Source organism: Berghia stephanieae, chromosome 2 (assembly GCF_034508935.2).
Source record: "Berghia stephanieae isolate SIO BIC M18660-M18661 chromosome 2, UCSD_Bste_1.3, whole genome shotgun sequence".
In the NCBI taxonomy this organism is placed as follows: domain Eukaryota; kingdom Metazoa; phylum Mollusca; class Gastropoda; order Nudibranchia; family Aeolidiidae; genus Berghia; species Berghia stephanieae.
In genome coordinates, this window is record NC_088361.1 from 84,887,927 (window position 1) to 84,915,306 (window position 27,380).

The following is a 27,380-nucleotide window of genomic DNA, read 5'->3' on the forward strand; positions in this document are numbered from 1 at the left end:
TCAAACCTGCAAATTGCCCAACTATTGTCGGATTTCAGACAGTATTGCCACAATCTTTTTACTCCTTTCATCATCATACACTCTATGAATAATTTCCACACAATTTTGTCACTTACACTTACAGATCTTCATTGTGAATGGATACTGGACCTGTATCAATTGTCTAATTACTCTACATTAAACTATATACATTTGAATGTGTGCATCCACATTTTTCTCCTCATTTAACCGTTAATCATAAAATAAAGACTCTTATTGATTAAGCCCTCACATGTGTGTGTCTCAGGGGTAACCAGTATATTTATATGTCAGGTCACAGATTGGACACTCTTGCTCGTTCTTTCCTCTGGAAGGCAGGACTAGACTACCAACACGGAACTGGTCACGGGGTTGGGGCTTTTCTCAATGTCCACGAAGGTAATATTTGCACTCAGTCTTATGTGTTTATCTTTTTTTTTAATTGATAAAGCAGGATAGTTTTATTTCTAGTAATGGGGGGCAAGATGGATAAGGCAATCCACAACTGAAATACCTGGGGTCTAGTCATAAACTTAGTCCTTATTTCTCACTGCTTGTTTGTTCTTGTTGATTTTATGGCTTACTAATAGAAAATAACATATAAATCTTTTTTCTTATTCCCCAGGTCCTTGTGGTATCAGTTACAAAGTAAACGTATCAGAAGTACCTTTAGAAGAAAACATGGTCGTCTCCAATGGTATGTCAATTTGCAACAGTTTTATGGTTTTCCTGTGTAAATTCTTATCTGTACATTGGAACCCCAAGACTTATCTCGATATGCTTACAAAACTGTTATCAATGCATATCTTTGATACAGGGAGATGACTTTGGATAGTAAGTTGTATTTCCACATGTTTTTCTCTCAAAAGTAACTTTAAACAAGATCCTGCTAGGATATTGGTGATTATACTCAGTTTAAATGAGTCACTCTGTATATTTGAAGAACAAACTTGTCAAAGAGGTCATAAAGTCCAGGTCCAGAAGATAACGGAACAATAACATTTAACGGTCTGTTGGTGGAAAAAAGGTATGGACAATTTTTATATGCATAGAGCCTAGAGGAGCAAAGCATAATACCCTTTCCAAAACAATTGATTTTGTCCTCCTTAATGGCTGGAATTCAGTCTTTTTGACAGAATCAGATTTTAATAGTAATAGGCAATTGTTAAAAAGTGGGGAGGGGGGAGGGGCAGGACGACCTCTTTTTAAAAATTAGAAAGTGACAACTGCCCCCACCCAAAACCTTTATTTATTTTGTAATTGAAATTCTGAAGGAACCTATATAAATTCTGGAAAGTTTAAAAACAGTATGTTGCTGAGTTGGTTTTTATTCTCCATGAAAAGTTCACAAGTTTCAGAGCCAGCTAAAATTTATTTTGTTTTTAAGAAACACTCATATGAACTGTGAGTTAGATTACGAACACAACAAGCCCCTTTAAACAAGCGAATTGTCCACAAGGAGCTCCTCAGTTACAATTCATCTGGTGATAAATTGTCAGGTAATTAAACTATAAAAAGTAATGTACAAAAATAGAATATGACAGCTTCATAAAAGAACAAAATACCAAACACGGAGCATGTTGGTCTCAAAACCTTCTTCAGGCAACAACAAAAACATTAATACGCCACTTAAATTCCAGGCAGACGGCAGTTTTTACTCTTTTTGTTATTGGCTGAAGAAGGGTTTTGATCCCGAAATATTCAGTTTTTGGTATTATTATTTTTAAAAAATTTTTTGGAAGCTGTTATATTAATTTTTGTCCATTACTTTATACAGTCAACAGCTTCTCGCAGCTTAGTATTCACTTCATGGTGAAACTGCAGAGCAGTTTTGAAGGACTGACTCATGAATCAAATATCATAGAATCAAATTTGAATCCTGGATGGTTACCGAATTGTTATCCTTTCTTATTAATGCCTAATGTGTTATAATGTTGAGATATATACTCGAACAGCTTTTATTTTTTCCATGTCTCTAATTTTTACCACAGAGCCAGGATATTACGAAGCAGGGAAATTTGGAATACGAATTGAGAGTCTTGTAAAAGTGGTGAAGGCAAATACTAAGGTAAAGAAATAAAAACTAAAAAAAAGTAGTCCTTCAGAGATTTGGCCCATTGAGCTGGAGTTTATTCTGATTTCTATAGTGTGAAACGAACAACTGCAATTGCTTGTTACCCACTGGATAGGATGCTAGTCTGTCGCAAAGTACATTCCACCAGATCTAACACCCAGCAGCCAAATCACTGCTGGGTGGACAGGGGGATCAGAAAAAAAATATCAACTGCACCCGGGATGGATCTTGGTCCCTTGCATGTGAAGCAAGTGCTCTGCCAACTGATCTTTCTGAACCCCCCCCACCCCCCCCCAAAGAAATAAAAACTCTGAATCGTATTTGAATTTGAAAGATTTAGATCACAGTTAAAATGTATTTTTATATTTCTTTTTTCCAAGAACTTCATTTTAGAAAACCTTGGCTGGAATTCGACTTCTTATAGAAATACTTATTTAGCTCTGCATTTTGCAGTTGCTATTATTCCACTCTTAATCTTGGAAAATCCTATCAGTCGAAAAATGTTTTGAACCCTTATTCAATGATTGCACATTATTTCCGCTTATGTTATGGGCTTAAATAAAAGTTTAAAAGATAGCCAATTGTCCATATGAAGTAATCATTTGTGTGTATGAATAAAAATCCTTTGTAAAAATAGGGAATTCCAAATTATATGTTTTGATAATGAAGCAAATATTTTATAAAATGATCACAATTGATAATTTGAATTCATTGCAAAATAAAGCCTTTTACTTTTACACCTTATTGGTTACAAAACATATTTTCAAAATCTTACTTTGAGGGGTGGAATAAATATATCCTTTCAAACCTATGGATTGATTGAATTCGTTATTTTTACCTCACATTAACACTCATTTTCAAGCTTGTGGTATTAAAAAGGGGCACTAAAAGTAACTTATTTAATAAATCCTAAGCCATGAAAGAATCCTATATTGTTGATAACTAATTGATACATTGCTTGTTTCTCATAGAATTTTATTGTGTATGATATAAAAGGATTTAACTTGTTCAGTTTTTCTGGTCATATACAATTTATGATTGATTTAATCATTCTTTGCCGGTGCACTATAAATAACTTATTCAATAAATCTAAAGCCATAAAATAATTCTATATTATTGATCACTAATTGATGCATAGCTTATTTCTCAGATAATTCTATTGTAGTCGATATAATATAAGATTTACCTTTTTCAGATATTTGGCCTTCTACAATTGATGATTGATGATAATTTGAAATCCGTTAAGGTTTTTTACAAATCATAAGTGTCCTACTCGAACTGTGCAAGACAAACACGTTTACACATACAAATTATTTTTTTATTTTTCAAATCTTCAGCATAATTTTGCCAACAAAGGCTACCTGACGTTTGAATCAATCACACTGGTCCCAATCCAAACCAAGCTCATTGATCCATCTCTTCTCACAGAGGATGAGGTATGTGCAATTTGCTGGTAAAATATGGTATCAGACCAACCAACTCTCCTAATTGTAGTGGGAAATTTCTGATATTTGCTCTCATTTCATATGTCCCTAATTGCCAGCTATTTTCCCGATTTTGTTTGTAATGTATTATTCCAGAATCATCATTATCATTATCAACAGTAACAACATCATCATCATCATCATCACCATAGCCACTATCACCATCACCCTATCAGTATCATCACTACCACCACCACCATCATCATCATCACCACCACCAACACCATCACATCTTCATTTAAGTCCCAGTTTTTGTTTATTCATCTTAACAACGTCACGACCACATTATCTAATTCGTCTTTAGTGTTTCATTCATCCTGTTTTGTTGATAAAGGGGTAACCCGTCCATTTTATCTGTTTTCATATATTAAACTGAAGCTATTTATTTCACAATGTAGAAACCAGGATAAACTCTTGACTCCATGGGCCTACTGGCTCTGAACTTCTACTGCAAGGTGATTTATTTTCAACTTTTCATTTCACCAGATAAACTGGCTGAATGACTACCACTCCAAAGTAAGACACCTGGTCGGAGATGAGTTGAAAGCTCAAGGGAAGATGGAAGTGTTACAATGGTTGATGCAGGCCACACAGCCGCTCTGAGGTTGAGGAAAGAAAAAGTCAAAATTTGATGTCAACATTGACTGACGTTGCAAAACATAATTTGAAATCCGTTAAGGTTTTTACAAATCAAGGGTGTCCTACTCGAACCGTGCAAGCGCCATGTGCGGTAAAACAATTTTTTTTAAAATGTTGTATTATAGCCGAACCCTCCCATACCTTTAAGGCCAACAGAGACCAACCACAATCCCGTTATTTAGCATTTTTTTCAAAATCTTGCTCATTTTGGTTCTCCATTGTACACATTTTCATGGGCTAGGGTTGGCAGCACTGCAGAGGCCACACTGTTTTTTCAAGATCACCTCTCTTTTACTTACACGGTTAGAGTCTGATATCCTCGTTTTATAACTACCATACTTTTTCATTGATGATAAATAAAACACATCCAGTTAGATCGAATGATTGTAAAATGATTTGTTGAGATTTTCTGTTAGTATTAATACCTGTACAGGTAGGTGCCATAGTATTTCCTCCTTTTTTAAAAAGTTTTGTTATTCATTTGTTTATATAAAACAATCAAAATAATTTTCTCAAGTTTGCTTTTTGATAATGATTTTTCTTCTTTTTTTTTGATGAGGAGGGAGGGGGGAGGGATTTATTTTGGGTGTTGTTTATATTGTGTTTATTGATATTTATTTTTGCTTAATGCTCTTTTTATTTAAAAGGAAAAGAGCTGGTCTGAGAATGATGATCAACCTCGATGGTAGATTTAGATTGAAGTAGATTACACAAAATTGGGACAATTGGATTTATGTAGTAGCTAATGTTAATTATTCATTTATTATCACTTAGTTTTAATAGTTTTACATCCCTTTACAACCCTTCAAATCAGAACCTCTTATAGTTTCAGGAGTAGTCAACTCGATTAAAGTTTTTTTTAAAATGCTGGACTGTGATCTCTTGAAAATTTCCAACTGAAGTCACCACTTTATAATCACTGACTGAAATCGAGAAAATGAAAAGATCTTCATTTTCAACATGAGAGAGAGATAGAGATGTGATGTTAGGCTTGTATCACCACTCAACATCCGAATGTTCTTGACACACCAAACTATCCACAGAGTCGAGATTAAGTTATCCATTTTCTCGATCAGCGAGAGATGTAGTCCATTAATTAGATGCACAAATATTTTGTTCCACTTCCACACCCTTCCCACTAATTTCTTATGCTATAAATGGATAGTCAGCATTGGACTACTCTGTATTAGAATAAAGACGAGGATTCATATTAGTAAGAAATTTGGCTTAACAGTACGGTTATTCCATGTTATTTTTTTTTTTACTTTTGAATTGTATCTTGTTTTGTTTTTTTTTCTGTTCAAATTTTTTATATTAAATGAGATTTAAAATGATTTTCTGTTTATATTTTCATTTTCTTTGATGTAGTTTTGTTATGTGGTAAATATTACTAAACAGAAATAAACTCTATTTTTACAATTATGTCATGGTAATATTGTTATTGGATCATTTGTAAAACTAGAACCACTCCTAGGTAATATGACATCCAAGGATATGTAAAGCTTCTGCAAAAGAAAATGACGCAAATTCACGGCTCTGATTCTCCCTCTTATTATTATAAATGCACAACTGGAAAACAAAATAAAAAGCATTCTACCTTGATGATGCAGTGTATGAACTTGCTGTGGAAACAATACTGTAGGCAAAACAAGATGTGAGAATACTGTAATACTTCAAGCTCTTTAAAAAAAAAAAGAAAAGAAAACAAGCATTTATATAGCACAATATCCACTAAACGTGCTCAAAACATGTTCTAAAGATTCGTGCACAATATCTTACAATCCACCTATACATGTATTTTGTTTCAGTGAAGACTGACATAGTCTTTGTTAAAAAAACAACAAAAACAACTTAAGCATTTTTATAGCGCAATATCCACTAATAGTGCTAAAAGTGCTTTACAAGAGGTACTTAGACAACAGCAACACTGAACATTTAAGACGAGACAGATGCCAGGCAATAATACAATTTTTGTTTCACACAAAGACAACGCTGTTAACGGCCAGGTACTCATTTATACCCGAGTACAGTGAGAGAATGTGAGATAAGTAAGAGCCTTATCCAAGGACTTGACTATGCACTGCTCAGAGCAGGACTCGAACCCAGGACTTTCCGATCTGAAAGCATGAGACCACATAACCACACTCTGTTTACATTGTTTTTTTTCCATAGATGCATGAATTCAAGCAGCATATTCATACCCAAGTAGACAATGTTTTATATAATTAGACTTGATGAGCTACTGGCAGTGTCTTCTATTCCCCTTTCATTATATCTCCCATGATGGACAGAGAGGTCTCTATTACTGTGTCTTATATCCCTGTGTATCTGTTTCCCTTTTCCATGATGCTTTCTTGTGAGGTGTGCGAATGGCTGTGTGGTTAAGGCATTACACTGACCCAGAAGATCCCTGGCTCGAGCCTGGCTTCAGGCACTTTCATTTTTTTTCCTTGGGCAAGATTATTAATCCCCAATTTCCTCACTTAGGACGGTTATTCATGTTTGATGGACTATCTATATTCCTTTATGGTATCTATCAAGGCAGTGGTGGAAGGCGTAATTTTTTTTCTTTTCTCATCTTATAGTCATATTCAATAAAAAAATGTTGCTTGGTGGGGTTCCTGACCTCCCATAGTGGACAGGAGGGTACATACTGTTTCTTCTATCCCCTTATATCTGTTTTCCAACATGCTTTCAGTTTTGTCTTGGAATGAGATTACTTGGTTTTGTCCTGGCCCGGCCGGAGTCCTAGCTGGGAGGGAAACAGTCAAATGCATAGTTATTGTTTTGGGAGATGATATTTTTTTCTTTGTAAATCATCTCTCTGTTATGTATTATTATATTTGTTATTTTGAATGTTTAATGTAAGCATTTGAGTGTATTCCTCTTTGTTGGATTTTGTGCTTGGGTCCGGATGAGACTTAAGGTGATCTCAAACTAAGTACATTGGTGGTATGCTGTTGGAATCTACATCGGATCCCTATTTGTTCCCAGTTCCCCTATGTCTTACTGTTTCTTGGGTGCTTTAATTGTAATTTTAGAACTTTTTACTATCCCATTTTCTTCCTTTTACTGGCGCTGATATAACCTAAATGTGTTGCAAGCGCCGCAAAACCCTTAAAAACAAAAACAAACAAAAAAATTTTGGTCAGAAAACTTGAATCACCATCAATTAAATGACCCTCAACTTGTCAAAAACTCTCTAACCTCAGACCTCCAAGATGGGATCATTTTAATTGATCAATATTTGAAGGACGAGTTTACTGGCTAAATGTTAAAACATCTTTTTCATAGTATGACAGAATACTGGCCCGTTTACTTCTGTGGCAAGTGTTCTACCAACTGAGCCATCACGATTCCCGAGTTTTCACATAAATCAAAAGAAATTTTAAAACAAAGTTTTTTAAAAACATGTTTTATTGCTTGAAGTTTAAAATTTCATAATACTGATAATATTTTAAAACACCAGTCTAATATGCAGTGTACAGTCAAACATTCAGATCAAATATAGTGCAATAATATTTTGATCTTGTGAACAGTCCAGTCCACCAACCAGCAAACAATTACAGTTAGTGGAATCTGCATAAAGTCAACACTCTTAGAGTCAACTTTTGGTTAAAGTCAACACCTCTTGCTGGTCCTGAATGTTCTGTTCGTTAAGTGTTTCCCATTGATACTTACATAGATAAAGTCAACCAATCTTTCTGGTCCGGCGATATTGACTCTATCAGGATTCCACTGTATAGCTAAAAAATAACAAAAGTAGTTCTAGTTCTACTAATACTTGTACTCAACATATTAGTTTGGCATAGATACATGTACTTTTAAAGCTTTAAAAATTCAAATCAACAACATAACCAACATCCACTCTCAGTGCACTCATTACAGTCGTTCATATTTTCAAATGAAATAATCCATTCAACATATTCTTTTATTTTCACACACAAGAGTATTCAGCAGAACAACATGTTTTTGAAAATTCTAATATATCATTTCTCATTTTCTCTGTCACCCGAAGAAGAATGAAGAAAACAAAAATCTCTTTCTTCCAGAGATGCAATGGAATTCATTATTTTTATAATTTGATGAGCTGCTCTTCACATCTAGAGGATGACCGTCAGTCATTTAATCTTTCTCTGAATCCACAACAATGTAGTCCACACCCTGAAAGTAAAGGCAATATAAAAATAAACAACAGCAACAAAAAAAAAAAACAATGAATAAGATGGATTATTTTCTATTCCTGATCAATTAATCTAAAAAATGTAAACAACATGCAAAAATTACAAATGGTCAAGTTGCACTACAATTTCTGTTGCTGCATTTAGAATTATGTGGGTCCCGATAGCTCAGTTGAAAGGACACTGCTTTATATGCAAAGGAACCATGATTGCCCCCAAGTGCAGTCGAGATTTTTTCACGCCCCCCCTGTCCACCCAGCAGTAATTGGGTAGCTGGTTCAGTCTTGCAAAAAAAAAAAAGTATCTCAATAGCACACCATCAACATCGTTACCCGAATAAAATTAAAGACCATTAAAAATTCAATTTTTTAAACAAATGGCAAAGACCATACCATTACAATAATTATTTTTATTAGGTACTCCAAACCCACTGAAAATTTACAGACAACGGTGTAAATTACCCAACTTCAACTCAAAATCATCAAAGGAACCCACGACACATTTTTATACACAACTTATAACAAACCAAGTAGTTGTTTTTTTTTAGTTGTTTTTTTTTTTTTTTAATGAGACGTTGAGTGAAGATATGGGGTGGAAATAAAAATGCGTTGAAAATTTATGGATTTGGAGAATTGTCTTCAAAATTGAATGTCTTGAAGACTATAATGAGCTATAAATAGTATTATTTTAAAGCGATTAAGCCCCTTTGTTGTGTCTTTAATTTCATATCAAGTAGTTGTATTGGACAACAATAACAACAACAAAAATTATGACTTTGAAATTTTCAAATTACCAATTTTCCTCTCTTTCGCATTTTTATGTTTTTCTCTCAGCCGTCATTTTTGTTTTGGTGTAACTCAAAAAATAAACGTAATTCCTATAACCTTTTTCATTTATCTATCAATTTTTTCTCTCTTTACCTTTGTAAGTTATTGCTGTATATGACTTAAAAAATGGCCATTTTCACAATGATTGCATACCACAATTTGGCTCAATTCTGCAAACTTTGAGGAATGATAACTTTTAAAAAAATTATTTTCGATTTTGTAGATCATTTTAATTAGAATTTTAAAAATCTATGTTGAGGATTTACTTGCTCGATTGGTTTGTTTTTTTAAAATTCTAAAATTGGTGGTTTTGGAGTGCCTATTATCATATGAATGATACAAAATTAAATTAGTCAATTAATCCTTTAATATTTTTATAATTATATCCTTATTATGACTATCGCATTCGGGTCATTTGTTTTCCAGCTTGAGCACACAAAATATATATAAAATTATATACTTAATAAATTTAATAAGGAATGTCCACAGCACAATGTTCCATGGTTGGGTAGGTAAAATTCACCCCTGAGTGCTAAAATGCCACAATAACAGTAAAGTCCAACTTACAATCCATTTCTTAGGTCGTTGATGAATGTTGTTGTCCCTGATATCCAAACATTTCAAAAAAGACAAGGCAACAATTGTATCATCTGGCACATCATCCAATAAATTATGTCGAAGGTATAAAGAAACTAGATTTTCCACGTTCTGTAAATGTTCAGGGACTGTTGTAAACTTGTTTTTGTTGAGACATAGACAGAGGAGATGAGACAAATCACCGATGTTTGATGGAAGATTGTGAAGAAGGTTATCATCCAAACACAACCACTCAAGTCTTTGAAAACGACACAGTTCTTCCGGAATTGCACTCAAATCATTATTTTTTACACTTAACTTTTTCAAATGTTTTAATTTGCACAAACTTGCTGGCAATGATGCAAGCTGACATCCAACTAGCCAAAGACTTCGGAGAGAAACAAGGTTGGCAATACTGTCTGGCAGTGCGACAAGTGGGTTGTTGGAAATAGATAATACTTTGAGGCAGTTGAGATTTTCAATACCTGTGGAGAAAAGAAGCATAAATTTAATCAAGAGATTTGAATATAAAGCAACATTTATACTTAATGACTGGAAAAGGAACAGAAGAAAAGTGTCAAAAAGAGCTGATAATGAAATAACAAAATATTTTTAAAACATTAAGTTCTTTAAAAAAAAAGAAGAAAGAAACATTCTTTACTTGATCCTTTAGGCATGAGTCTTATTACAATTTTTGCGTTTAAAAAAAACAACTATTGGATTAAAATATAAATTATCTCTCTTAGAATGAATGATGAAAGAGTTTTTAAAGATTGTAAATATATAAAGACAAGTGGGTCATCAATCTCCTTCAAATAAAATTGTCATGACCAGTACATGGTTTTTATTTACTGATACCTATACTATTAATCTCCCTTATGCCTTTCGCGACAAATTTAGGATCGTGAATTGCTGTGAATGTGATATACAAATCGGAAAAGATGTGTATAAAGTAGTGCCTCAGTCCTCTCCTGATTACCAGCCATTCATTATAGCAATAAACACAAATAAATATAACAACAGTTAAAAAAAAAAAGAACAAAGTATCAAACACAGAACGTTTCAGGCTCTTAACCCTACGTCAGGCAACAACAAAAAACAATAAAAACATAAATAAATAACTTAAAAAAAAAACCCAACAGATTGACGACAGAGAAATACTCGATACGTCCTTCTGTAGTAAAATCTTAGAATGTGTCTCAATGACAATTTTCATTATAGCATTACACTACTACTACTAGGGTTGCCAATTTTTGGAGTTAATTATTGCTTGTATTCTTCACATAGAGTATATAAGGTTTTTGCAGTGAACTATACACTGATACAAACTAACATTGAGCACATAAAGACGAAGACATGAAATATGCGCAGAAAATTCACGTCTTTTTTATTATTATTTTTTTCATTTGTCTTTTAAAGCGTATGGGAGTCTGCGTTCAAGTTCAATATGACTCTGACTGAAATTAAAGTTCTTGCCATTCAAAGGTCTAGCTCTATCAAGAATTGAGTATCAATTTCAGTTTTATGCTCAGTTTTTTGAAATGGTGAATGCAGCAGATGTGACCCACTGCCTCAAACCGGTGTTATGCTTGGGTGAACTAGGTGCAGAAAATTTAATTTAAAGACACAAATAGGAAACGTTGGATTAATTTCTATTCTTCATGGTGGAGAACAATAAATATGTTTTCTTACAAGTTGCATTGCAAATATCTTAAGGTTCGTCTGTCTTATCATTTCAATTCTACTGTCACTTTGAGGAGTCTGATTCATCCAGACAAAATACAGATTTGAGACTGTGAGTCAGAAATATTATTGAAACATTCTAGATTCAATATTTATGAAATTGAGCATTAAACCATTACATATCTATAATTTATGAGCGTTGACTTTTTTATATAGTGCATTATCCAGAGTGTGCTCAAAGCACTTTACGAGGGGTCCCAAGTCTACAGCAATACTATGTTGAATGAGACACATAATGTTTGTAAGTCGCTTTTACATTTTGTTTTTGACAGAGACAATGCTGATACTGGCAAGGTACTCATTTTGTAAGGTGAGAAAATGTGAGTGAAGAAATTTTGTTAAAGTACTAAACTTTGCACTGTCTACATATAAATTTGAACCGGGGACCTTCAGGTCAGAAGCTGATATCAGATACAAGACTATAAGCTGCACGAGATACAGTGGAATCCTGATAAAGCCACCATTGTTGGATCAGACAGATTGGTTGACTTTAGGCAATGCTGACTTTATCAATTATCAACGGAACACAGGTAAAGAACAGACAAATTGGAATTAACAAGGGGGGCAGGATTGGATTATTTTGATCAGTACTGATCCGCAACCCATTCCAGCTCGTGTCAGGGTCCATGTAGGGGCATTCTTCCGCGCCCGCCTCCTGGGCAACGGTTGGAGTATTCCGAAAGGAACTTTCTAACCGGCTGATGACACGAGTTTCTATGTGTCTGAGGTGACGGATGAAGGGAGGAATCAACCACCGTGGCCAGATTGCCCTAGTTCACGTAATAAGCTGTGCTAGGGCGCTGGTGGGGTGAAGGGAAACTGCCACTCTACAAAGATACCCTCCTGGACTCCCAGCCTAGACACCATTAATGGGTGGACAGAGCTTGTAGCCTTGGAAAGCAGTCTGTATAGGAGAAGGAAAACTCCAACTTCAAACCACCACTGCCTTGTGGATCTGGGAAGATGAAAGGCTATGGAATCACATCCAGAGAATAAAGAACTGCTGAAGTCGGAGTCACAGAGCCGAAAGGCGCAAATAGTCTGGAGAGGGAAACCAACCCAAAAATTAATGTGACACGCATCCTCCTCACAATGATGGACAACAAAACTGCCGGACGAGAAGAGTTTATACAGATGGCTCAGTTTCCAGCCCCCTCATGAATGGAGGTGCTGGTGCACTCATACACTGGACAGATAAAACAGAAACAAAAATATCTGTATCAGTGGGTTCAATGTGCACAAGTACTAAAACTGAAGAAAAAGCCATCCTCAATGCAACAAAAGAACTATCCAGAGATCACAGAATATACGGGAAAAATGTGGTTTACTTGACAGACTCTGATGATGCTCTCCGGTCTATTGAAAATTACCAGGACTCTGAAGCCGCACACACTGTGGAAGCCATTGAGGGCTTATCTGATAAAACAGGAAAAATTGTGCTGCAGTGGATTCCAAGTCATGTAGGTATATATGGAAATGAAATTGCCGATCAACTGGCCAAAGAAGGAGCCCAAAAGGAACAACCGAAGTCGTCAATCACTTACCATCAGCAAAAGAAAATAATAAAGCTAAAAATAGACAAAGAAAGGAATGACACACACCTGGAACACAACAAGCAGGATCCAATACATGCCATTCAGCGAAGTAGCCAAGTCACCCTATTCCGCCTCCGAACAGGACACAATAGACTAAGAGGACATATGTTTACAAAGCTAGGTATTGGAACAACCCCTTATTGCCCATGTGGAACCGACCATGAAACCACTTTACATGTGCTTATGGATTGCCCATTATACAACGTGCAACATTCGAACCACTGGGTCACCCCTACAACACTCAACACAAAGCTCTATGGTGAGGCTGAGGACCTAAAGCGGACCACAGACTTCATAGTAGTGCCGCGCTGAGGACCGGACCGAGGACCGGTCCCACGGTCTTTTAGCTGTGAACCGTGGTCCAGTCCCAAAGAGGAAGACCGCCGGCGGTCCTCACTTCTTATCACCTTTCAACGGTCTGGCGCCATACTACTTCCCCAGCGATTCGTTGCCTCGGTCCTTTGCCTATCTTCCACCAATCACCACCCATCCCACTTAATTAATCGCACCCACCCCCCTTTGCCATACACTAAACGACACAGACGACCATAGAGGCAGACGACCACCTCCCTCCACTCCGCAAACCGCCCTTTCGTGTGTGAGATGGGGGGAACAGGAGGCGCACGCCTTGGACGATTCCATTATACGGGGTAAATTTCAAAATTTACTACACCATAATGATCGCAATGACAATGATCTATGATGAAGGCATGACCCCTCTTCTCTAATGGGTTATTGTTTGAAATGTATGTGACTACTAAAGATGTGTGTGTGTGTGTGTGTGTGTGTGTGTGTGTGTGTGTGTCGAACCTAGCAAGTTGCAAGTCTGATTTTTTGTTTTCTTTTGTCCATCTCTTGTCGCCACTCCTTTCTATCGCATTGTTGTCATTTAAAATAATACAATAATATTAAAATTTCGTTTGGTGTTTTAACTAATCAAGTAATATGAGTTTCATTAGTTTCTTCCGTCCAAAAAAAAAAACAGTTATAACGTCTGTATTTTTAAAAGGTCCAATAGAATATTTGGGGACCCCGGTAGCTCAGTTGATAGAGCACTCTCTTTATACGCAAAGGGCCAGAGATCGATCCCGGGTGCAGTCGATTTTTTTCTGAATCCCTGTCTACTAGTGCGGGGCGGTCCTTGGCAAGCTTAAGGACCACGGTCCTACGGTCCTTGGGAAATGAAGACCGCAAGGACCGGTCTCTAGACCGGTCCGTTCATTCTTGAACCGTTAAAGACCGCTACACGATGAAAACCGTGGCCTACAGGAGTAAAACACACGGAGTAGTCACACTAATTTCAAATTGTAACCTAATTAGAGAAGAGGGGTGATGCCTTCTTTATTTGCTCACCGTACTTCATTGTTACTTCGATAATTTAATAAAATTTGAAATTTATCCCCATTAACGGAGATAATGGCATCGCCCAAGGCGTTGATCGAGTTGTTCGTGGCGTTGATACACACACGCAACTCCTACCCCCCCCCCCCCCCCCCCCCCCCCCCCCCCCACACACACACACATTAGAGGGCAGCGAGCATTGAAGAGTAAGAGAGAGACGTGAAGTTATAATAAGAGGGGGTGGATGAGGTGATAAGAGGGGTCGATGGTGACTTTTCGCCAGATCTAACAAACTCAGCTACCCATTCATTGCTGAGTAGACAGGGATTCAGAAAAAAATCGACTGCACCCGGGATCGATCTCTGGCCCTTTGCGTATAAAGAGAGTGCTCTATCAACTGAGCTATCGGGGTCCCCAAATATTCTATTGGACCTTTTAAAAATACAGACGTTATAACTGTTTTTTTTTTTGGACGGAAGAAACTAATGAAACTCATATTACTTGATTAGTTAAAACACCAAACGAAATTTTAATATTATTGTATTATTTTAAATGACAACAATGCGATAGAAAGGAGTGGCGACAAGAGATGGACAAAAGAAAACAAAAAATCAGACTTGCAACTTGCTAGGTTCGACACACACACACACACACACACACACACACACACACACACACACACACACATCTTTAGTAGTCACATACATTTCAAACAATAACCCATTAGAGAAGAGGGGTCATGCCTTCATCATAGATCATTGTCATTGCGATCATTATGGTGTAGTAAATTTTGAAATTTACCCCGTATAATGGAATCGTCCAAGGCGTGCGCCTCCTGTTCCCCCCATCTCACACACGAAAGGGCGGTTTGCGGAGTGGAGGGAGGTGGTCGTCTGCCTCTATGGTCGTCTGTGTCGTTTAGTGTATGGCAAAGGGGGGTGGGTGCGATTAATTAAGTGGGATGGGTGGTGATTGGTGGAAGATAGGCAAAGGACCGAGGCAACGAATCGCTGGGGAAGTAGTATGGCGCCAGACCGTTGAAAGGTGATAAGAAGTGAGGACCGCCGGCGGTCTTCCTCTTTGGGACTGGACCACGGTTCACAGCTAAAAGACCGTGGGACCGGTCCTCGGTCCGGTCCTCAGCGCGGCACTACTACTCAGCAATGAATGGGTAGCTGAGTTTGTTAGATCTGGCGAAAAGTCACCATCGACCCCTCTTATCACCTCATCCACCCCCTCTTATTATAACTTCACGTCTCTCTCTTACTCTTCAATGCTCGCTGCCCTCTAATGTGTGTGTGGGGGGGGGGGGGGGGGGGGGGGGGGGGGGGGGGAGGGGGGGGGGTAGGAGTTGCGTGTGTGTATCAACGCCACGAACAACTCGATCAACGCCTTGGGCGATGCCATTATCTCCGTTAATGGGGATAAATTTCAAATTTTATTAAATTATCGAAGTAACAATGAAGTACGGTGAGCAAATAAAGAAGGCATCACCCCTCTTCTCTAATTAGGTTACAATTTGAAATTAGTGTGACTACTCCGTGTGTTTTACTCCTGTAGGCCACGGTTTTCATCGTGTAGCGGTCTTTAACGGTTCAAGAATGAACGGACCGGTCTAGAGACCGGTCCTTGCGGTCTTCATTTCCCAAGGACCGTAGGACCGTGGTCCTTAAGCTTGCCAAGGACCGCCCCGCACTACTTCATAGCAGATATCGGACTGCAGCCATAGATGTCCATCAGAGGAACGAAGAAGAAGAAGAAGAAGAAAGAAGGAATTAACAAGAGGCATTGACTTTAAGCAGGAGTTGATTTTAAGGATGTTGACATTATGCCGATTCCACTGTACTTTTGACCTCCCAAGGTGGGCGGAGAGGTAACTATTGCTATGTCTTTTATCATCGTATATCTGTTTTCCTATTCCACGTTGCTCTCGTCATTGTTCTATATTGGCATTGATCAGGGTTTTTTTTTCTGGTACTGGCAGGGATCCTTAGCTGGGAGGGAGTCAGTTGAATGCATTATTTCTTTTTCTGAGAGATGATGTTTTTTTCTTGTAAATCATCTCTCGACTATCATTATTTTTGTTTTTACTTTTTAATCTATACTTTGTAAACATATGAATGTATCCTTCATAACGGGATGCATTGCTTGTGCATGGATGAGACTTTTAGATAATGTCAAAACAGGCACTTTGATTGATTGCTCAGTCCCCCTCGTCTTACTTTTTCTTTAGCCCTTTAACTTCTACAGATCTAGAATCTTTCCCTCGCCGTCTTCCTTTTTCATGGCACTGAAATGACTTGATAGTGTACCAAGCACTGTAAAACCCCTAAAAACAAAAAAACAATTATTCTGTACTAACCTGAAGGAATCATAGTAAGCATATTGTTGTCAAGTATAAGCTCTGACAATTTGGTCAGAACACACAACTCCTCCGGTGGCATCAACAACTGATTATGGTTCAGAAGTAAAGAACGGGCATTCTTTATATCCTCAATCTTTTTAGTGACGATGGTAAGACCCCTGTGACTGAGATTAACAGTTCTGTGTTTCTTTGACACAGCTGTTTCCAGGAACTTATCCAACTCCCATAATTCCATAGATTTCTCTGTCCCTCCCATTGCTTGAGTGAGTCAAGACAATGACTGAAATGGTTCGCTGCATGGAAGTGATCAGCATGTACTAGTCAAGAGACATTCATCTGAAAAAGAAAAAAAATTTAAGTAAGATAATTTTTCCGCTAAGAAAATAACATTTTCTTAACTCATTTCATCCTGGACACTAAAACCCGCTTGCAGACACTTAATCCGATGAGATTTTCATTTATGTTGCTATCACTGAGCCTTTTTAATTGATATGAAAGTGAAAAATAAATATTGGCCACTTACCCCACTCAACTCAAGCGTCAATGAGTGGCTGGTAATAAGCAGTGACGGATATTGTAAAAGGGCTAGCACAAAAAGGACTGTGATTGAAATGGAAACATGGTTCCATCTGGCCTGCTTGGAGAATAAATGAAACATTGTGAGAAGCGCATGGCAGATCCATGGAGATGCCCTATATAAATGTTCATATCTTATTATTTTTGTTTCTTAGTGTCATATATGGGCGTAGCCTAAACCAACTGGTTCCCAGCTGCAAGGAAACTCTAAAAAAAAACAAAAAAACAACATACAAACAAAACAAACAAAAAAACACAACTAACAAACAAACAAAAGAAGAAAAGAATCTACAAACAAACAAAAAAAAAATACAACAGACAAACAAAAAACAAAAACAAAACAAGAAAAAGCATCAAACAAAACACAACTTCGGACTCTCGAGCTCAAAATTTGAAGATCAATTCTTTACTTTTCCATCCCACAAAACATTTGTCGTTCCCTCCTCCCCCACCCCATTGTCTTTGCTTAACCTACACCTGTTAATAACTCGGCGATGTAGGTTATGCGGTGACTGCAAAGTTTATGATTTTATGAATCTGCCTGGTTTGAAGTTAAATATGGCCCCAAATGATAACGACGCTTAGTCTTAGTCTAAGTCTAAGAGAATTAACTCACCAAATGGAAATAGAGATCGTTTTCTTCTCTATGCAACCGTTACAGTAATAATAATTTGACGCTGACGTGATCAATGAAAGCAATGTAACATAATTTGCTTACAAAAAATATCTGAAACCAGTACAGAAAAAGTTACAGGGCCGAGGCTCTATATTAGATTAATTTCACTCAAAGAGTCAGGAGTAGGCTACATATGAAATTAGATTCTCATTCATTCATTCATTTCAATTTCCAATCGCGTCAGTAGTCAGTAGCGACGTTTAATTGAAGCTGTGAAAAGAACCCGCGGGAAGTTGCCTCAAGCCTATAATGGTTAAACAATCAGCAAATAAACTAATTAAAAATTCTTCAATGAATTGTGTTCTTATGATTTGTTGAAGCCTTAAAAAAAATTACCATTGTGTATTGGCCTGATAGTTCCATGTCTGGTTTTCGACAGATCCATTACTTTGTACTATTTTCTAAACATTCCGTTGTCATCATGCATTTACACAAAAGATTTCTGAATAACATCATGGGCATTGTCAAAATGAACGAGTTAAATATATCGCAACAAAAAAAAAATTGTTATATTAGCAAAAACGTTTTCAATAAAAGGAAAAAACGACTTCGTACACATTTGAATCAAAATATTATTCTAAAAGCAGACTTTTAAATGCTTTTTCTCATCGTGTCAATAATGTCCTCCCGAATAGTTAAAAAACTATTTTCACGATTAATTTGTAACTCAACTTCCGTGTTGTTGTAAATAATCGTCAGTGGAAGTAAAAAATTATGGAAGTCATGTATGATGAATGACTGTAAAAATAAAAATGAATATATAATGAGAAGAAGGCAGTCTCAATCCCTCTTTTGACGCTTTCTGATGATATTATTCAAAAGGTCTATAGCCAACATTCTCCCTTTTAATGCATCGAACATTTCTAAAATTAAAAATAAACTTGTAAAACTTTGCCTTTTTTTTGGCATCAGTCTCAGCCTCAGGGAGTGAGTCAGGGCCTCAGTCAGAGTCAGAGCCAGTTTTTTTTGGTTTAAAAAAAAAATTACCTTGAAGAAATCCCGATGTGTCACAACTTTTGGGCCTGGCCCTGAGTAACCAAACCATTAAAACTAAAACAACTGAAGAGATTAAGAACCCCATGTTTCTTTTCTCCATTCAGAATTGAGATTGAGATGAGAACGTGAAAATTGAGGTTAGATTTAAATGTAGACCAGGCTTAGCTATCTAAATCTAGATTATAAATAATCTCAAACTCAAAGCAAACGCAAAGTTTTGAAGTTAGGCGGGCAGTTGAGCGACCAGTGTCAGTAATAGTAATAGAGAGTAAAGGAGATTTGTCTCAAACGTGTGATTTTGAAATTTGATCCATGAAAAATGTTGAGATAGGACCAATTTTATCACCTCTCATTCCCATGTGTGTCACTGTCAGATTATTTTCATTTTCATATGATTCGAAAAAAAATATATTTTAAATGATCAGTTCATGTCAAAATCGAATTAGAATGTGATTTTTCAAAATTTTCAACCCGTAGTTCATGTCATCATGCATCCGCCACTTACTTACATTACAAATAGTTGGTTTAAATTTAAAGTGTTAAAGACTCTAGTCCACAATTGTTACAACCATAAGAAAATAAAGACCCAAAACGTGTCTGTTATTAACTCTTCTTTGTGGTGATAATTTTGCTTCGGTTTGGGTTTCTGAGCCCTGTTATGGATGGCATGCAAATATCTTAAATTTCATGTTAAACATAGGACAAACTGAATGTTAAACTTTTTAAAAGATCTATAATTTGATGCCTTGTACTTGTATGTATATTGGTAAATGTGAGAGATTAGTTCCCAATTTGAATGATTGAATGAAAAAAATATTTATATAACAAGTGATACTGGACGATTATCCAAACCAGATTTGTGGAATTTATGTCATACAACAGGACTGTCCGATCCTGTAATAGAGAAATTAATTACCAGTCCACTGAAGACAGATATATTTAGTGTTTGTAATGTATGGCGAACCTAAATGGAATTTATTCCGAAAGTCCTTTCTAGACTTTTTATTCATATGTAGAGAGGTTTTTTTACTTGAGACCAACGTAACCCAGGGCTAATCTTAATACAGTCTAAGCAGGTATTGGGGACACAGCCTAATTGGGACAGCCGTTTTTTATTAATTGGGACGATTCCTTGGGAACAGAACATTTTATATATAAAAAGTCATACCCTTTTCAATCCCAGCCACTTAATTGGAACAGCCTTAATGGGGATGAAATTTAACATTAACAATGTCTGTCACAATAAAAGAGCTTTTCGTTGTCTTCAATAATTTAAAACAGTGGTTTATAAAATGCAAATTAGTCTAACGGGGAAGTGTGACCAATAGAATTTACCTGTATCCCCTGGTAGTGTCTATCGCGACATCCAATCAGGTGTGTGGTCGAATCGTTCATCATAGTCAGAGATATGAACAATAGAATTTACCTGAATCCCTTGTCAGTGTCAGTATCAACTACCATCGTCACGTTCATGGTCATGTGTCAATGGCCATGGTGCTAAGTTCGCATGAAAACTGACAAGCGATGATTAATGAGTGATGGCTTTGTTGGTTCAATGAGACGAATGGGTAGACAATATATTCTTAATCCATTGCTTATTATGCAACTGTTTTAAGTGGCATATATTCATTAATTGCTTTGTGAAGCTAGATTGGTCTCTCTTTGTTAGAGGTAGATTAAAGTGTCGTTTGCTTTTCATTAAGATGTGAAAGGTCATTGTCTGATAAATAACTGACATGCAAAGTGATTACGATGGATAAATGCTGAGTGGACTATGTAAATCTGAAAAATTACTCAATTTCATGGCTGCCACTTAACTGGGATGATCTGTCGGGAACCAAACCGTCCCAATAAACTGGCCTGTGGATTGTACTAGTTTCTGCTCAGATTGCAGCTAATTACATATCGGACTGTTCATTCTGCATCATTTAAGCTGGGATGAATTCTGGCTCGTTTGGGCTGATGGCCATTAAAGATTGCTTTAGAAATTTTTCCAACATCTCCAACCCTCTGGAAACCATTTTTTTTTTTTCAATCCTGTTTGCACCAGATTACTTTCACTGTGAATTTTTTAAAGAGAACCTTTGTTTTTTCATTTAAGCAGATCCATATACAATTTTGAATATTCATCATTCTTGTTAAAGTTTTTAAAGGTTTAATTAAACTATTATTACTAATATTATCACTATAACTGTCACTACTTACTACGACTGTGCATTATGATAAAGTAAAGAATTAGATTCTCACATCTATATGATTTCTTTCCAATTAAAAAATGTCTCATTTTTCCTGATCAGGTTGTCAACAGAGGAGGTCTGTGACAGATCGCAGGTCAAGAAGAAATAGAGGGTGTTCCTAAACTCCCTCAAAGAGGTAATTTAATTTCCATGTCTTGATATATACACCTTTTATGTTTTAGCAATAGCAGTTTAATCATAATGATCTTATACTTATTTCAGTTCTTATTTTATGTCATAAGTTACTTATACGTTTTTAAAAAGAAGTCAGTTATTTTGTTTACCATACAGTTATAATTTTTCCTCTTTTTTTAAACCATAAAATGAGAATTTGGGTATATGTGCTAATATTCAACATTTTCTTTCCAGTCTTCTGAATCCAAACTCATAAAGATGGATGAGAACTCACCTGCTCCACCTGTGTCTCCACCTCTCCCAAAGAAAGGAGCCTACAGCATTGACTTTGACAGCTTGGATGAGTTCTCAAATCCATTTGAATCTAAAAGTAAAATGCAGATGGGATCATCACCACCAATACAACCAAGCACATTTAACTTCGATGAAAATGCTGATCCATTCATGTCCAAGAAGTCTCTTGCTAATTCACCTCCCGGATCGCCCAAAGATGTATCAGGAAATAATGAGGCTGGTGGGGTACTTGATGATGCTGATATCCATTCAGGCCAGATAGGTGATATGCCTCAAAGTTCTGAAGTGCCACTTGAGAGTATGTCTACTGAGGAGGAGAAAAATTTAGCAGTTACTCCAAAGTAAGATATAAAGTTCTATTTTAGAAACTTCTCTGGTATTGAAGAAACTAACATTATATTAAGATTTTTGTCTCTGTTGTTTTATATTTTGTTTCTAGGTTCCATTTTTATAGTAATAGTAAATTGCTACAGCTTGTAGTTTAAAAAATAAAAAAGAAGAAGAAAAAATGCAGAAAGGCAAACGCTAATTTTCATTTTTGTCATGATTTATTCTATTTTTAGGTTTAAGCAATTGCAATTTTTTCCCCATTTTTCAATTTTTTCTTTTATAATATAATCAGATATGCCTTGCTGTTAAGGAATTGACATGAATGTGGCAACATCAAAATCATTTCTTTTTTTTTTTGTTTTTTTTTTTTTTTACAGGAAGAAGAAAATTATAAAGAAACCACAAGTGCGTTCAAAGTTCAAACCCCCCAAAGACTTTAAAATGAATAAGGTTAGTACATTTCTTCTGTAAAGTTAGATATCAGTCAGTTGGTTTTCGTTTCTGGTAATAGTTTTGGTGCCTTTTTTATTAATGTTTTGATTTTTTTTTTAAGGGATAAGAAAAACTTGTTTTACGTCATGAGTTGTCCAGTGATGCCAAAACTCCGGTTTCACCGGAAAAAACTCCGGTCTGGAGCAAAAAATTCCGGGCTCCGGGCAACTTTCGTCAAATTCCGGTGAGGTCAATTTGTTCCAAGGATACCTTCCCCCCCCCCCCCCCCCCCCCCCCCCTTTCCAACCACCACATCATCATTATTGCCACTAGTATTACAACCATCATCACTACCACTACTACTGCAACCACCATCACTTCATCATCACTAACACTACAACCACCACCACCGCTTCATCATCAGCACCACAACTACTACTGCAACCACCACCACCACATCATCATTACTACCACTACCACAACAACCATCACCATTACAACTACCACCACTACATCATCATCAGTACCACTACTACTACAACGACCACCACCACATCATCACTACCACTACTACTTCAACCACCACCACCACATCATCATTACCACTACTATTACAACCACCACCACATCATCACTACCACTACTACTGCAACCACCACTACCACATCATCATGACTACTACTACAACCACCACTACCACATCATCATCACTACCACTACTACTACAACCACCACCACCACATCATTATTACCACTACTACTACAACCACCACCACATCATCATCACTACCACTACTACCACCACTACCACATCATCATCACTACCACTACTGCTACAACCACCACTACCACATCATCATCACTACTATTTATACTACAACCACCATCACCACCACATCATCATCACTGCTACCACTACTACAACCACCACCACATCATCATCACTACCACAACTACTACAACCACCACCACATCATCATCACTACCACTACTACTGCAAGCACCACCATCACCTCATCTTCATCACTACCACCAACCACTACTACTACTACTGCAACCACCACCACCACCACATCATCATCACTACCACTGCTACTACAACAACCACCACCACATCATCATCACTAACACTACTACTACAACCACCACAACCACATCGTCATCACTACTACTACTACTATACTACTACTGCTAAATCCACTACTACTACTACTACTTCTACTACTACTACTACTACTACTACTACTACTACTACTACTACTACTACTACTACTACTACTACTACTACTATTACTACTACTACTACTACTACTACTACTACTACTACTACTACTACTACTACTACTACTACTACTACAAACACCACTACCACATCATCATCATTACTACCACTACAACCACCAGCACCACATCATCATCACGACCACTAATACAACAATAAAACCACCACATCATCACTACCACTACAACCACCACCACCACCACATCATCATTACCACTACTACTACTACAACCACCACCATCACATTATCATCACTACCACAACTACTACTGCAACCACCACCACACCATCATCATCACTACCACTACTACTACAACCACCACTACCACATCATCACTACCATTTGGACTATAACCACCATCTCCACCACATCAACATCACTACAACCACTACCACATCATTATCTTCACGACCACAACTACTACAACCACTATACCACCACCACATCATCATGAATACAACTACTCTTCAACCACCACCACCACCATATCATCATCACTACCACTACTACTACAACCACCACCACCAACACAGCATCATCACTACCACTACTACTTCAACCACCACCATCACTACCACTACTACTACTACAACAACCACTATCACATCTTCATTACCACTATTACTACAACCACTAACACCACATCATCCTCACTACCACCAGTACTACAATCTCTACCATTAGGTTTTGGCGCTTTACTTCATTTAAAATAAGGAAACTTTGGGATTGTATTTGGCAATGTGTTTATGTATCATAATATAATTCTAATCAGTTATCTATTTAGAACTATACAATATGTAAACACAATGCCAAATACCATCCCAATTCCTTTTTCTTGTGTGCGGAAATTCCTCTTTCGGCATTGAAATTCCTACGAGTGGTGTCTGAAACTCCTGTGAGCCAAATTTAAAGTTGGCGTCTCTGAGTTGTCCCAAATAATGATGGTGACAATGGTAATAAGTAAATGTCTTTTAGATGACCTGCATGGAATAGACAGTCTCTTTTTTCTTTTTTCTTTTTCTAATAAGCATTATCATTTAACAATTACATAGCCATCCATCTTAAAGCACATATATTTATATTATGCATGCAACATATACATATTTCCATATCACTCATGCACATTCATCTATACACAATTACATGTTTGTTTGTTTTTTCTTTTTCGATCCATTTGTCAGTAAAGAGATTGTTGATAATCATAATGATTGTTTTGTTCTCCTAATTTTTTTTCTCTTCAGAACAACACGTGTGATATTGAAATTCTTACGCCAGAAAAAGATTGTGGAAACAAAATAGCATCTGATGCAGATAGTGACACCAGTTTTGGGATGCCTCATGCAAGTGCGGAGGTGACTGATTTCCACCATGGAGACACAGATCCAATCGGTTCAGATAGATTGATGGATGGAATGAAAGATGAAGGACCTCCCCCTCTAGACGCAGCCCCTGAAGCCATGGCCATGAGTAGCACAAATATAGATAGACACTTTATAGACAAAGACGATGATCAAGATGACCAGTTTGGGGATGGATTAGGTAGTTATATTCTTATTAATTCAGTTCTCTTTAATTACACTTTGTTTATTTTTACTCGTCCGTTTAGTCTTTTTTTTTTCTCCTTGCTTCCACAGATAATTTTTTTAACTTGATAATTTTTCTGGTATGTTTTTGTCATTTTGTTATTCGAGGTACTGTACTTAGTTTTTCTTAATTTTATAAACTGGCAATTGTATCAAAGACCCTTTGATGTGTTTGTGAAGTCCCAGTTTTTGTATGTCAAGATCCCTTTCAAATTATGGATACTTCTTTTCTAAATTTCTGTATATGAAGAATAATGCCTAAAAATCAATATAATTTTCCTAGTTTTTATTTTATCATGTTTAAAACGAATTTATAAGTTAAAACGATTTAACAAGAATAAAAGTTTAGAACAATGGATTTCATTGTTGGTGGCATAAGTGTCTCTTTGTAAGTTCTTATATTATAGGAAAATATAATTCCAGTCCTAGTCATATCTCTGTCATTTCAACACCTCCATTCCCAGCTGTTTGTCTGAATTAAGGAATTAGTCATGCATCATGCTATCATCTTAGTGCACTTTTCATGTAAAGGCATTAGAGCAAAAATATAACATTATTTTGATTTAGAAAAGGGCAAAGTTGTATGGGTTCTTTTTGTCAATTTTTATGCTCTTTGTTTTTTTTTGTTTTTTTTTTGTACATTTACTTCGACACTTCTCTGTTTCGATATGAATATTTATTATTATTTTTGTTACTTTATCCGTTTGTTATTTTAGATTACTTTTTTGACTTGTGGTTATCGGTTGACCCTGCATCTTATTTTGTCTGAACTTAAATTTGCCACTAGCCATTGCATAGATGTGGGTTGCTTGTGTGGAGGTGTGAGGTTTCAAGATTGTAATTTATGGTTATGGAAGTACAAACTCTTTTATTTCACGCTAACTTGTTTCTAAATTAGGTGTTTGTGTCTGGAATCAAGAAATTTCAGCATTTGAAAGTTTTATTTTTATTTATTTGCTATACGTTACTTTTATGCCAATATTTTCTGACCTTTCTCTCATATATACTTCTTTTTTCTTTTTTTTACCTTAGAATTCAAGGATGCTCGTGATTGGACCTTTTCAAATATGGTAAGAACAAAATTTGATGACTTCAGACCAGAAAATAAAAGAAGAAAAAGATCTTTATTAAAGTCTTTCTTGCCCAAATTTAATTGAGTCCACATATTAAATGTTTTGACGAAGTCAGATAAATTGATAATTTTTTTTAAAAACCTATCTTTCCAAATCGATCAAGCCATTTAACGCTGCTCTGACATATACTTCACTGTTGATTTCTAGATGGAAATATGGAAAATAATGTTGCCTTTTTTAATGTTCATATGTCTGGCGTGTTTGAATATCATAAATGAATTTTTTTTTTTTTAATTTTTCGTAAAGTATGGTTAGTTTATAATTTATTTATTTTTTGTGTTTTTTATTATTTTAGATAATTTCTTTTATATAATAGTAAAAAAAAAATCCTTTTATTCATCCCTGAGGGGAAATTTTTCTGTCTATTCCAAGAGAAGACTGGAATAACCCAGCCATCAGCCACAAAGTAAGCTAAGGCTAGTGACTTGCTCAAGGCCACACAGCTCAGCAGGTAGTCGAACTCAGTACTTTTAAGATACAAAGTGAAGACCATACCGCTGAGCTACGTTGTCCCTGATGATATCATGAATGACTTTAAATAAATTTAACTATATAAATGTAAATTAAATAACTATGTACAGAATATCATTTTTGAAAATCTGTCATCCTTTACTTCTTTTTTTAAAAAACATGCCACCATATCATAATGCAACATTTTTTGCATGCTTCAGTGCTTTTTCTTTCTTTCCTTTTTTTTTTTTTTTTTTTGTGGTCTACATTTTCATAAAGTGCAATGAGGTTAACACAGACTTTTACTTTAACCCTCCTATCTGCAGAATACAGCTGATGGTAAAATAACAACTTCAGGTAAGAAAATCATACTTCATCTAGTTTGTTGTTCCCTATCCATGAAGTGCGTGCC

General features: G+C 36.2%; 3 protein-coding genes across 10 annotated transcripts in view; 2 read left to right on the plus strand and 1 right to left on the minus strand.

Annotated features, from left to right (window-relative positions):
- The window catches only part of LOC144965707 (xaa-Pro aminopeptidase 1-like), a 24,382-nt gene extending 18,745 nt beyond the window's left edge, over positions 1-5,637 (plus strand). For all 4 annotated transcript variants that reach the window (XM_078901313.1, XM_078901314.1, XM_078901315.1 and 1 more), the window contains exons 19-23: positions 313-417; positions 644-715; positions 2,010-2,086; positions 3,430-3,528; positions 4,063-5,637. In XM_078901313.1, coding sequence (XP_078757439.1) covers positions 313-417; positions 644-715; positions 2,010-2,086; positions 3,430-3,528; positions 4,063-4,179 — 470 coding nt within the window. In that variant the 3' untranslated portion in view covers positions 4,180-5,637. The remainder of the gene's footprint in view (positions 1-312; positions 418-643; positions 716-2,009; positions 2,087-3,429; positions 3,529-4,062) is intronic.
- On the minus strand, positions 5,468-21,876 carry LOC144965708 (uncharacterized). 2 transcript variants are annotated; one of them, XM_078901316.1, is made up of 4 exons: positions 21,738-21,876; positions 16,841-17,179; positions 9,791-10,284; positions 5,468-8,379 (listed from the first exon to the last, which is right to left on the minus strand). In XM_078901316.1, exons 2-4 carry the CDS (start codon positions 17,097-17,099, stop codon positions 8,341-8,343), a joined length of 792 nt encoding a protein of 263 aa, XP_078757442.1. In that variant the 5' UTR covers positions 17,100-17,179; positions 21,738-21,876; the 3' UTR covers positions 5,468-8,340. The 2 variants fall into 2 exon arrangements, with proteins under 2 accessions (XP_078757442.1, XP_078757443.1); XM_078901317.1 differs by lacking the exon at positions 21,738-21,876 and adding an exon at positions 18,432-18,525 and having other exon boundaries at positions 7,615-8,379.
- LOC144965706 (uncharacterized) overlaps positions 18,771-27,380 on the plus strand; it is a 61,977-nt gene continuing 53,367 nt past the window's right edge. For 3 of the 4 annotated variants that reach the window (XM_078901309.1, XM_078901308.1, XM_078901310.1), the window contains exons 1-7: positions 18,772-18,917; positions 21,389-21,464; positions 21,698-22,098; positions 22,465-22,537; positions 25,044-25,341; positions 26,418-26,455; positions 27,295-27,325. In XM_078901309.1, coding sequence (XP_078757435.1) covers positions 21,722-22,098; positions 22,465-22,537; positions 25,044-25,341; positions 26,418-26,455; positions 27,295-27,325 — 817 coding nt within the window. In that variant the 5' untranslated portion in view covers positions 18,772-18,917; positions 21,389-21,464; positions 21,698-21,721. Of the gene's footprint in view, positions 18,918-21,388; positions 21,465-21,697; positions 22,099-22,464; positions 22,538-25,043; positions 25,342-26,417; positions 26,456-27,294; positions 27,326-27,380 lie in introns of all 4 variants that reach the window. The other variant, XM_078901311.1, reaches the window with a different exon arrangement.